Consider the following 13,116-nt stretch of genomic DNA (forward strand, 5'->3'; position numbering starts at 1 on the left):
AAAAGTATGATACTCTGTATACAAACAAATGGAGAGAAGAAGTCCTTAAATCAGCAACTTTGAAGCAAGTTTACCAATTTGAGGATCCCATTACAGCAAAACGAGTGATCTTGATTTAATGATAATAATAATAATAGTAGTAGTGATGTCTTATTGAGCGCACACACCGTCCAGAGACGCTCGTGGCGCAATTGACGCAATGCTGTTAATTATATATACAAGTACATTACAGAAATTTTGTTCAACATTATAAAAAAAAATCAGGCTTAATTTATTGATAAATCAATATAGAAAAATAAACTTTGTTGATTTTACACACTTGTTTGAACAATATGATTCATGTAACTTTGTACAGTGTTTTTACTGTGTAGAGATAATACAGTACGTGTATCTCTCAATCATGTCAATGATCCAAAAATTGATAAATATAGTACGCCCTCTATCGATAAGATGACAAATGGTTCCATGAAGTTCAAAGGTAGCTGGGAAAAACCAGTTCTATTAATAATTATACTATTATGCTATTGTATTATATCGCAGCTTCCTCATTCTTTATTAATGTGCACAAAGTCATATTGTAATAGGAGTTCCGCGCACACAGTCAGTTCACGACCGTGCACGTATATACCAAGTTTTTACTCGTAGCTATCTCTCACAACTAAGTAGTACTCAGTTTCGTTGAAATAGTTTGTCTCTAGAGTTTATATAGCAATGGCTGAAAAGATTGAAATTGAGAAAGCCTCTAGTTCTTCACAAAACCTGATATGCCCGCTATGTCTTGATATTTTTGATGAACCGACGATCCTGAGGTGTGGACACACTTTCTGTCGTAAGTGTCTCAAGAAATATGATCTGACCCACCAGGACATTGACCACATGGTCTGTCCTCTCTGCAGGGAGATCACCAAGTTGTCTGCCAACCGTGTCGACGATCTCCGCCTCAATGTCTCCATCAACGGATTCGTAGACGACTACCACGCCAAGTGTGGAGGGATGAATGCTGTCCTTGAGATGTGTACCAAATGTACTGGTTGCAAGTTTCAGCAAGACGCTGTCTCCTTCTGCATAACATGTAATAACTACATATGTGATAAATGTTTACAATCTCACCAGTGCATGACCCTCTTTGAAGATCACGAGATTGTCTCCGTGGAGGATGTCATCGAAGGGAAGGTCAGCATTGGTCATCAATTTGAGAAATGCTCCATCCACAAACAAGAGAACAAAGATATGTTTTGTGATGATTGCAAGGTCCGTGTCTGTCTCAGGTGCGTGGTCGTTGGTCATAAGGTCCATAACATCAAGAACCAGTCTGACTTCGAGCATGAGTTGAGGCGAAAGGTAATGGTCATCCAAAAAAATTGATATTAAGTAGAAAAATAATATTTTGAGAAGATACTGATGTAGATTGTGCCGCTGAAGGAGAAAAAGATGATGATACTAGCTATTCTTTTAATGACCCTGACCTCCTCGTCCTCCCTCCTCATCTAGGGGACGCAGAACAAGTTGGGGTATACTCATAGACCTTCGATTTTTTTTTCAGTAAATGTGTACAAAAAACTAAAATGACAATCTTATTGTGAAATGTTACATTTTTGCCAATTCGTCTAATACCAATTCGTCATTTCGTCTACTACCATTTGGTCTATCATATGTTCGTCTACTCACCAGATGGTCTACTTTTATTTAGTCAAATGCTATTCCGTTTAATAACCAGTTGGTCCAATAGCCATTTAGTGCATATACGCTTTGATCATATATTTGGTAAAGAGCTATATAAGTACCTGTTATGTATGTATGTATGTATATAACATTTGGTCTAATTAAACTAAAGTGTTATTTGTGCAAAATTAATGAAAAGAAAATGGTCATTAGACCAACTTGTTGTTAGACGGAATGGTGATTAGATGAAGTGATGATTGGACCAAATGGCTATTGGACCAAATGGTTTTTAGACAAAATGTTGATGGCATTAGACTAAATGAAGGTAGACCATGTGATGAGTGGACGAATTGGCAATTTACCCTCGGATCAGCCCCCGCTGTCAAAACTATTCCACGGCAATTATGTCTACTATCTCATGTAGGATTATGAAATCATTGGCATATGGATTTATTCATAGCAGTCATGCCTGACTTTGGCGCGAATCAAACTTTACACTGCAAAGAATACCAACTGATTATCTAAGCGTGAAGACATGCCACTTAATTATGGAATCAAAATACTTGGAAGAAGGCTATACTTTTTTCAAATATAATGATTATACTTTCATGAGATATTTTCCCCTTAAATTGGCGACTTATGAGGTGTCAATGTTTTTTTTATTCACACCGTTTAGGTCTATACTGCTAATGATGATAATGATATATATAATAACAATGACAATAATGATGATGATAATTAGAAATAATAATAAAAGTGGTAGTTATGGTAATAATGATACTGTTATCAATTTTAGCAAGATCTATATTAACTATAATAATAATGGTAATAATCATAATTAAAAGTATAATTAATAAAGATAATATAACAATAGTAATATGATCACTCATATAATGATAATAATGATAATAACTGTCCCTCATATCCTTCGTTGCATCCCTATCCGCCCACCCCCCCCCCCCCCCCCCCGTCCAGAATAGAGATCGGAGAAATTGATACAACTTCCCGGGTGTATATACAAGTCAGACATTATAATAGGTATATTTATTGATTTTTTTCTAAATATAGAAACTACATTTACCATGTTTACGTGAATGATTCTTTGACGGCAAACAGTTACTACTTTTTTACTTTCTCGAACTTTACAGGTGACAGAGCTTGCCAAGCAATGTGCAGCTAAGAAAGCTGAGCTGGAAAAGAACATTCAGAATATAGAATTACAACGTCATGAGGTACACACTGCCATGCAGAAACTACTAGATGATGTCAGCCAGGCTTACAGCATCAAGGTTAAAGAGCTGGAAGGAAATCTTCAAGATCTCATCGAGCAAATAAATGAATTGAAGCGAAGTTTCGAGGATGATCTCAACATCCTAAAGTCCAAGGATCGACAGAGGATCAAGAGCATTTGTAGTTCGATTACATTGGTAGATAATGACAGACTGGGTCATCTTGAGACAGATAGTCTGTCCGCTCATAATTTGCTTTGTAATGAGCTAGAAGCTATGCTGAAAGACGTTACCAATCGCACTACTGCGGAAGTTATTGCAAAGAAAGCACAGGAGAAGAGATTGAATCCTGGAGATAAATCTCGTCTTGACCTCGGGTTCATCTCAGGATCAGATCCCAAGTTAGAAATCATTAAGTGTATAGATCTACGGGGAAAAATGATTGGAATGACAGCTTACAGTCATACCAGTGTGGCCATCGTATATGGGAGTAGTGCACGAGGTATTGATATCATTGATACAGCTGGTGGAACGGAGCAGTATACAAACATACCACATGACGTGGGTTATAATGATATTGTGATTCAACGGTACAGTGCTTTATGTGTCTCAACTGGTAATACAGAAGCACACGTGTATTCTACCAATGGCTCCAGGAAAGCAACAATTAACGTGAGTGGGACTGGTTATTATCTCACACTGAACAGAAGTCCATCAAATGAGATCCTCATTGCTAACGGTGCAAACAAAGTCTACATCTATGACCCGACTGGATCCACTCTCAAACACACTGTTCCAACAAAGCACAAGACATGGCAGGTATCATCCACCAGGTCGGGTTTGATCGTCACCAGTTCTTGTAATTTCCTCAATCCAAGGGTGGTGACGGTCTATGACAGGGATGGGAATGCTGGTGAGTCTCTACAAGCTCCAAAGGATGTCTACCTGTATGCTGCCGTGGATGAGCAGGACAGGGTGTATGTAGCGAGTGTTGATCGTATGGGTTGCAAGGTGGTGATCAGGCTCTATGATCTCGATGGTCTGAACCTGAAGGAAAGAGTCGAGTTCAAAGCACTTAATATGACATTGGGTGATTATTGGTGTTACTTGGTTTCCCTCTCTCCGGACCTACTCGCTTTTGCTTGTAACAATAAGTTATATTTCATCAAGGTATTGCTGTAATAAAGAGTATCTCACTAGTGTGTTTAACATGAACTATTACTTTTTGTGCGATTATTTATAGTGTATCTGAAATGAGAATCCAATATGTTAATAAACACCTTTCTGAATTTGTTTACATTTAGTGATGTGTATATACACAGAAATTTTAACACGAATCGAAAAAACGTTCATACACATAAAATAATTTCATCATTGAAACTGGAATATCAAAAGACCATTATTTTTAATTATTTCGTGAATCTGAATTAACCACACAGTAGAAAAAAGATAATTACGTTGTTTAAGCCTGCCACTCTTATAACAAGTTGTTTAAACTTCTTTTTGTAATTATTTAAACATTTTAAACAACTTGTTTAAAAAGTTGAAAGTTGTATTAAAAATAGACAGATGTTTAAAAAGTTTAAACAGTAGTTGTTAGAGAGACGAGCTTAAACAACGTGTTTAACATTTTAAACAGCGTTTTTAAAGCGTAGTACTTTTGTTGTCATTTAACTGGTGTAATTAAGCTAGCGTTTAATATTTTCGGGTCTCTGTTATAATGGTTATAGACAATTCTTTCTTTTTTTCTTTTCTCTGCCCTTTCCTTTGTATTGTTTATTGTATTGTATTTTTGTCTTAGGCGTATCCCGCCACAAGCCTCGGCTTTTAGGGTATACGCCTTCTTCTTTAAACCCAACATGTACATATTTATATTCTTCGTAACAATTAGATTTTTATATGAATTAATATTAATGGAAAAATGTTTTGAAATGGAAGAAAATAAATGCTTATTTGTTTATTTGAATTCGACAAAGGACTATTATATAAAACGAACTCTATATTTGTGAGTGTCAAGATTTGTCTGTGTGGAAATGTTTACAATCGATTTGATGTGTTCTTGCAAGTCAGCCTATTTGTTGTGGAGATACGTCAATACAATCTCGAAATCTGAAAATGTCCTGTCCAGTGTTATGATGTGAAGAAAAGGCCTAATAATTACGGATATCAGTTGAATTCTTTCCTATTCGACCATAAACCCATTAATCTGAATAGGCCTATATTTCTATTTGTGTGGAATGTATAGTCCTCACAAACCGATTTATACATAATTATTTTCTTTTTATGAAATATTACTTACAGGAACATTATTATATTTATTTTATAATAAAACGCCTTACTGAATGATTGTATGATATAAACAACAGCAACAAATTATACGATTTTAACATATCCCAATTTTACGAGGGCATCATTATGTATCAAATAACCTGGTTTGTTTTGCTGTTGTTGTTTTGCCTTTATTCAGAATTCAGTACATCATAATATAACAAGGAATAAGTAATTATTAAGACCTTAATATTTTCATACAATGCACATTATGATATGTATTTTCATTCATTGCGCAATATGATACGTTCTTTTTTCCTTTTTTTAATATGTTAGATTGATAAATGAATAAAGCAGACAGTGCCTGTAATGTTTCCAAAAAAGAAAAATATTACAATTTTCATGATATAAAACAATTTAATCAATGAATCATAAAAAAGAATATTTTGAGCATCATTGAAATCAATAAAAATCAAGATATTTTGAACAAAGGTTTTCTTATAAAACATAAGAAAATGTGGGTTACATCATGCCATTATGGCACGGTGTATTTTATTAAATTTCTCAATATAAAAATGATGAATAGCGGACTACGAGTTTATAAATTGCCGCTTGTTTCATAACGCCCTCTTTCGAGAGAATCCGGACATGCTCTACGAACAACATGAGAATCATAGAGATGGATAAAATAATTTTTTCCACCTCCCTGAAGCGAATGTATCTCTTGGAAATTGATTCTATCCAAAGATTATAAATAAGATATTTTTTCTTGAGAAAACCAGTTGTAATATTATTGCTTGAAAAAAGTTGATAAAAAGAAAACAAATACAAAAGAACATACATACAGTTGTCCAGCAAACAAAAGGAAGAATAAATAATAACAAAAATAAAAGGAGAAAGCGATTACTTTCTTTGTTGTTGTATTTACTGAAGACGCGATAGAATGATAAGTACTGTATATATTGTAAAAGAACATGATGTGTTGTGACATACTATATTGTATAAGGTCTTCCTTTAAATATAATGTAAGGATAACATAATAGTCCGATAATGAAACACTTTTTATTGAAATATATTGATTCAATATGAACATATTCTATTGTTAATTATGTAATACAAGATGATGTGTTGTGCCATGATATAAGGTCATTTTTTAAATGTAATATAAGAATACATAATCCTCCGAAAATAAAACATTAAATGAATTTTAAAATATATTTATTCAATATGAATTTATTATATTGTAAATTATGTAATATAAGATGATGTATCTGACATACTATAAGGTCCTTTTTTCAAAGGTAATGATAACATGATGTACGCTGATAGTGAAGCATTGAATAGTAGTTAAAATGAATCAATGCACTAATTTGATATTCGCTTTTCTAAATTGATTACTTGCTAAATGTTGCATTGACATGTCTTGCATGTATATAAATATAATTATTCAAATGTACATTATTATTTTATTCTCTCTATGTTGTGTAGTTTGAACACTGTATTTATATGAACCTGATAAACTCTAATTTTAGATGCGCGCGCACATGCACACTTACATAATGACATTTCCATTTCTTTGGTTACTTATTCGAAAGCATTTGAATTGTAAGTTGTTTTTTTGTTTTTTTTTAATTCAGTTTGGTAAATAAAGTTATTTGTATTAAGGTTTATTAAAGTATTAAGGTTTTTGTCGTTTGGAAATGGATTTCTGGCAAGTTAGTCTACAAGTCATTATGTTCGGTATTTTGTTCTGTGTCATGTGAAATATTGAGTTTGACATTTTATTGCTTATACCATATTGGCATGATGACGAAGACGGATTTAAAGTGAGTGAATAAAACAAATGTTTAGTTTTATAATATGGTTTCTAAATATGTTTGTTCTACTATTCGCTGCCTGCACTGGCATAATGTTTCTCTCCCGCGGATATTATATTTTCATAATTCATTTTTGTACGTCATTCGTTTTAACTTATGATATTTACATAAATATTTTCAATGGGTGTCGTCATCCATCTCTCTATTGTAAACTGATTTTGTAAAATACATATATCGTAACTAAGACACAGGGGTTTGTTTCTCATACAAGCATGTGCTTTTTCGTGGCAAGCCCCTCCGTTCTGTTTAATTTAGTTTATTATCCAAAGTCACTTTTATTCACCTCAATTTCCTTTCATCCGAGTTTGTTTTATATATGTATACTATTATTAGCATTGAACTCTTTGTGGTATTTTTACAATGTACTCTGAGGGTACTTTGTTGTATTTTTAAAAACAAAGAATGAATAACTCTCAAACATCTCAAATCTAATTAATCGGTCGATTTGAAAAAGAAAAGAAAAAAAGAAAGAGAACAGTACATCAAAGTAGGGTGCATATCATTTTACCCACCGTTCTCTGATATGAATTATAATACCAACAGTTTGCGTCAATCTATTGTTGTCTATTATAGTTTGGAAATTTATTAGCTTAGATTTCCCCTTTTTCGAGTTTGACGAATCGGACGGAAATTATTCAAGTCACCAAAATGGCTTTCCTATTTTGCCAAATCATATTTTACATAATTATATGACACGTTTTTAACGACATAACTATCAAGTTTGTTTATTATATCTCTTCATACACGCTGACTGATTTCCATCTGTGAAATACACAAATTTATTTCGATCATTATGGCCTTATATGATGTAGCCAATAAAAATCTAAAGCTGTATATATATATATATATATGTGTGTGTGTGTATGTGTGTAAAGTGACTAATTTCATTATCATATATGAGTGAGAGGGGAATTGAGCGACGGAGAAGTCGAATGTACGAAAGAATAAAATAAAATAAAATCGACAGTTTACATTTCTAAACCAATCGATTACTTTCCACTCACTTTTTTTCATGTATTTCAATTTTAATGATATAATCAGGGCAGGCGCCAGGATATTTTGATGAGAGAGGGTGGAGGTGAGCGATACGACCTAAATGTGACGTCACATATTTTCTATTTTGAATTATATTGTATAGGTACCTGGTCCAGATCTCTCTATTTTTATTCTCTTCTCTTCCCTTTACTTCCATTTTTTCCTCATCTTTTTCACTACTTGAAAAATCGTAGGGGGCTGTCGCCCACTCCCCCTAACCCCGCCCCTGGTTATATCGTTTTATTATTATTATTTTCCCTGTTACATTCACTCAGTGAGCAGAAGGTACACTGTAAAAACTGTGGTGTTAAAACTGACACCAATTGGTGTTAATAGAGGACCACACCCTGAGGTGTTAAAATAACACCCTAGAGATTGAACATAACACCAAATAGTGTAAATGTAACAACCATAGGTGTTGTAATAACACCTATGGGTGTAAAACTAACACTACCAATTTAACACCGGTGTGAAATAACTGGTGTGGTCGTCTATGTACACCGGTTAACACCACAGTTTTTGTGTATATAGTATTATAAATACAGTTGATGTTCCAGGAAGGGTAAAAGAAATGGAGATTGAAAGAAAGAAGGGAGGGGGTTTAAGAGGTAGAGGTTGGGAACTAAAGGAGATGCGATAGAGGGCAAGATGTAAAATGGAAGCATACTAATGAATAGTAAATTCAGATATGGGAAGAGGGATGTAGAAAAGATGTGAGGGGGGGAATAGAAAGAGAGATAGGGGGAAGGAAACTCATACACAGTATGGATTATGGAAATTATGTTAAAAAACATTTATAATACGCTGTGCTATAAGAATTTCACAGAAGTTGTTTAAAAAGCTTAAACATATTAAAAAAGAGTTTGAAATCTTAAACTTGGAGGAAATCAGAAATATGAGAAATTAAAGGGAAATATAAGATACTAAGTATACAAACAAATTGGGAGTTGAAGACAAAACCAGCAACTTTAAAGCAGGTTTACCAATTTGAAGATCCCCTTACAGTAAAAACGCTGACTTAAATTGACAGAATGCTGTTGACTGTGTACAGTGAACATTAACAATTAGGCTTAATTTATTGAGAAATCAATATACAATATATATATATATATATATATTGTAATAATTAAGATTTTACACACTTGTTTAAACTGTTCAAACAATACGATTCATACAGTAAACAGCATTGTACAGTGTTCTATCAATGATAAAAAAATTGATAAATCTAGTACGCCCTCTCTCGATAAGATGCCAAATGTTTCCATCAAGTTCAAAGGTAGCTGGGAAAAACCAGTTCTATTTATAGTTTGGTTGAACTATACTCTGGCAGACGATCTTTTATTGTAATATATCACAGCTTGCTATTGTAGTATGAGTTTCGCACACACAGTCATTTCACAACGTGCATAATAATACATTTATGTGTACGTGTATATCATGGTGTCACGAGTAGATATCTCTTACAGCTACCCAGTTTCGTTGAAATAGTTTTCTCTAGAGTTTATATATAGTAATGGCTGAAAAGATTGAAATAGAGAAAGCCTCTAGTTCTTCACAGAACCTGATATGTCCGCTATGTCTTGATATTTTTGATGAACCGACGATCCTGATGTGCGGACACACTTTCTGTCGAAAGTGTCTAAAGAAGTATGATCTAACCCACCAGGACATTGACCACATGGTCTGCCCTCTCTGCAGGGAGATCACCAAGTTGTCTGCCAACCGTGTCGACGATCTCCGCCTCAATGTCTCCATTAACGGATTCGTAGACGATTACCACGCCAAGTGTGGAGGGATGAATTCTGTTCTAGAAATGAACCATAAATGCACAGCTTGCAAGTTTTAAGAAGACGCTGTCTCCTTTTGCAGAACATGTAATAACTACATGTGTGATAAATGCATTCAATGTCATCAACGTCTTAGTCTGTTTGAGGGTCACGAGATTGTCTCCATGGAGGATGTCATCGAAGGGAAGGTCAGCATTGGTCATCAATTTGAGAAATGCTCCATCCACAAACAAGAGAACAAAGATATGTTTTGTGATGATTGTGTAGTGACTTGACTATATCTTTTTATATATCTACATCTATATATTCTTTCCTTGTATATATTTTCATTTATATTTCAACATTCTGTATATGTATATAAATTCTTTCTTTTATTTCCAATTTCATATATTCTCACTTGTTCACGCCATGTGTATGTACTACAATACTGTACATTCACAGAGCAAGCCAACTCATTTTCTGTCCAAATCTACTTGGCAAACACATTCTTATATTGAGAAACAACCTTTCTTTTGTTCCTAGACTTGGAGCAAACATCCTTCATTGTTCCTTGTTTATTGCAATGAACTTGCAGGTATACAACATCACTACAGAGATGCTTGCATGTTTGCTTTTCTCACAGTCTGCTTCTCTCCTCTTTGTTCTTCTCAACTGTGTTTTGCCCTCTTTTTGGCGCTTATTTCTTTGTCTCATCTTTTCTGATGTTGGTAAAAACAACTTGTTTTCTCTACCACATCATCACTCTACTCTCTGCCTTCGTCCTGTCCACTCATGCTGACCATCTCATCCAGCTGCTAGTGAGGATTGAATCAAATCTTGTGGAGGATCAACTTATACTTAATTATTTCTCTGCATTTTCCAATCTTATTCCTTACCGTCACTTCCACTCCTTTGAAGTCTATATTATCTGCATATTTAATGAGCTCATTACTTCGCGAGACATTTTGTGACATCTGTCCCTTTATCTACTGTATTTGAAATTGTGAAGTGTATATATTTCTATTCACGGATTTGTGCAATTTACCTGAGATTCTGAGCGGCTGGACCACATTCTATCCTCTGGAGAGCAAGAATTAAGGTAGGATCTAACTTTTATATAAATATTAGGAGATCGGCTTTGCCAATTTCCTAAACTGGTGACCCCGACGTGATCCTGAATCCTTAATTTTCTTTTATCGCCCTTTATTCATTTCTCTCACTTCGCTATTCTTGCTTCTCACTTCACTATTTTTGTTTCCTTTCTACTTCTCAATTTTTTTTCTTTACTCTACAACATGACTACTCCTAATGTTTCCTCTACTCCTGAATCTAATCTTTCTCCAGTATCACCCCCTATTGCTCCGGTGAGCAATAAGCTCCCACCATTCTGGGCAAACGACCCAGAAATTTGGTTCGTTCAGGTGGAGGCCCAATTTCACACGAAGGGTATTACCGCCGAAATCACTAAATTCAATTATGTAGTTGCCTCACTACAACAAGAGGTAGCTATGGAGGTGAGGGATATCATTACTGCTATCCCGGGTGACAACCCGTATCAAAAATTAAAAGCTGCATTGGTCAAGCGAACGACCGTCTCCGAGCAGACGCGCCTCAATCGGCTGCTGTCAGGAGAGGAGCTCGGAGACAAGTCGCCATCGCAACTCCTCCGGCGGATGCAGCAATTGATGGGGACGAGCACAATGGAGGATTCAATTTTTCGGCAATTATTTTTGCAACGCTTGCCCACCAACGTGCAGGTCATCCTAGCCGCATCAAGCGATGGGGTGAGTTTGGTGGACTTAGCGTCGCTAGCGGACAAAATTGTCGAAGTTGCCGGCCCAACTAGCATTTCAAACATTCAATCAAAGTTGGCGCCATCACAACCCCCTCCACTCCCCACGCACGAAACTAAAGTCGACCAGCTCTCTGCACAGGTGGACCAGCTCACAATGCAAGTTCGAGCATTAACCTGCTCCATGCTGGATAACCGCGAGAGAGGTCGCAGTCGACAGCGCAAGTCGAAGGACTCGATTAAGCGCCCACAATCAGTTTCGCGCAGCCCGCATCGCAGTGAACAGCATGCAGGTGCCCAGTGCTGGTATCACTGGAAATATGGGAGCAGTGCTCAAAAGTGCATTAGTCCTTGCTCTTTCTCAGCAAGACAGGCCCAGGGAAACGACCCCGCCAAGGAATAGCGGCGACTAAAACAGGTGCTGAGGTGAGCATTTTCCCTCATTCAAAATTGGGAAAACCGGCTAGGGTTGACGCGACAAGTATCCAACTACAGGCTGTAAATCGATCACCAATCAAGACTTTCGGACAAAAGTCTTTCACACTTGATCTCGGTTTACGGCGTGTTTTCCGCTGGATATTTGTTGTGACAGACATACCTACGCCGATTTTGGGTGCCGATTTTCTTGACCAATTTGGACTGTTGGTGGATATCAAACACCGCCGATTGATAGACACCAAAACCACTCTTACAGTCCAGGGATGTGGTTCATATACTGGTACTATTAGCCCGATGTATGTTCAACATGACACATCGGAGCGATTTCACTCCATTCTCCGTCAGTATCCGGATATCACACGACCGGTTTACAAGCACTCAGAAGTGAAACATACTACCACGCATCACATCCCAACTCGAGGCCCGCCCGCGGCAGCGCGCCCTCGTCGTCTTGCTCCAGATCGTCAGAGAATTGCCCAGGCAGAGTTTGAGCACATGCTTGAACTTGGCATTATCCGACAATCTGAGAGCAACTGGTCAAGTCCATTGCACATGGTTCCCAAGAAGACGCCAGGGGACTGGCGGCCTTGTGGCGATTATCGCTTGCTCAACGCTCGCACGGTCCCGGATCGATACCCTATCCCACACTTGCAAGATTTCTCTTCAACTCTTGCAGGTAAGACAATTTTTTCGAAAATTGATCTCGTTAGGGCATATCATCAGATCCCAGTCGAGCCTAGCGACATTCACAAGACTGCCGTGACCACTCCATTCGGCTTATTCGAATTGACAGAGGTAGGCAATTTGAGTCGGCACTTTTCCTTTCACTCACCAACCTCCTTGGCACTAAACGCATCCGCACAACAGCATACCATCCTGCCGCAAATGGTTTAGTGGAGCGTTTTCATCGCCAACTTAAAGCCTCTCTCAAAGCTCATAACAAGGTCCGTTGGACCGAGTCACTCCCTTTAGTCTTGCTAGGTATACGCACATCAATCAAGGCGGACATTGGATGCTCTGCTGCAGAACTTGTGTTTGGGACTACAGTC

General features: G+C 36.6%; 2 protein-coding genes across 2 annotated transcripts; both read left to right on the forward strand.

Moving 5' to 3' along the window:
* The first annotated feature begins 562 nt into the window (after positions 1-562).
* On the forward strand, positions 563-6,009 carry LOC129281312 (E3 ubiquitin-protein ligase TRIM45-like). Its single transcript, XM_064113132.1, has 2 exons — positions 563-1,341; positions 2,811-6,009. Exons 1-2 carry the CDS (start codon positions 712-714, stop codon positions 4,071-4,073), a joined length of 1,893 nt encoding a protein of 630 aa, XP_063969202.1. The 5' UTR covers positions 563-711; the 3' UTR covers positions 4,074-6,009.
* A 5,123-nt stretch (positions 6,010-11,132) lies between these two features.
* Positions 11,133-12,032, forward strand: LOC129255087 (uncharacterized). Its single transcript, XM_054893642.2, has one exon. It carries the CDS (start codon positions 11,133-11,135, stop codon positions 12,030-12,032), a length of 900 nt encoding a protein of 299 aa, XP_054749617.2.
* The last annotated feature ends 1,084 nt before the right edge of the window (positions 12,033-13,116 follow it).

The sequence above is a fragment of the Lytechinus pictus genome, chromosome 18, assembly GCF_037042905.1.
Source record: "Lytechinus pictus isolate F3 Inbred chromosome 18, Lp3.0, whole genome shotgun sequence".
Taxonomy (NCBI): domain Eukaryota; kingdom Metazoa; phylum Echinodermata; class Echinoidea; order Temnopleuroida; family Toxopneustidae; genus Lytechinus; species Lytechinus pictus.

Bases quoted from the DNA above. Each gene is read 5' to 3' on its own strand.
- LOC129281312 (XM_064113132.1), top strand. From the start codon at position 712: ATGGCTGAAAAGATTGAAATTGAGAAAGCCTCTAGTTCTTCACAAAAC. The intron at 1,342-2,810 runs GTAATGGTCATC...CGAACTTTACAG, and splicing joins AGCATGAGTTGAGGCGAAAG to GTGACAGAGCTTGCCAAGCA.
- LOC129255087 (XM_054893642.2), top strand. From the start codon at position 11,133: ATGACTACTCCTAATGTTTCCTCTACTCCTGAATCTAATCTTTCTCCA.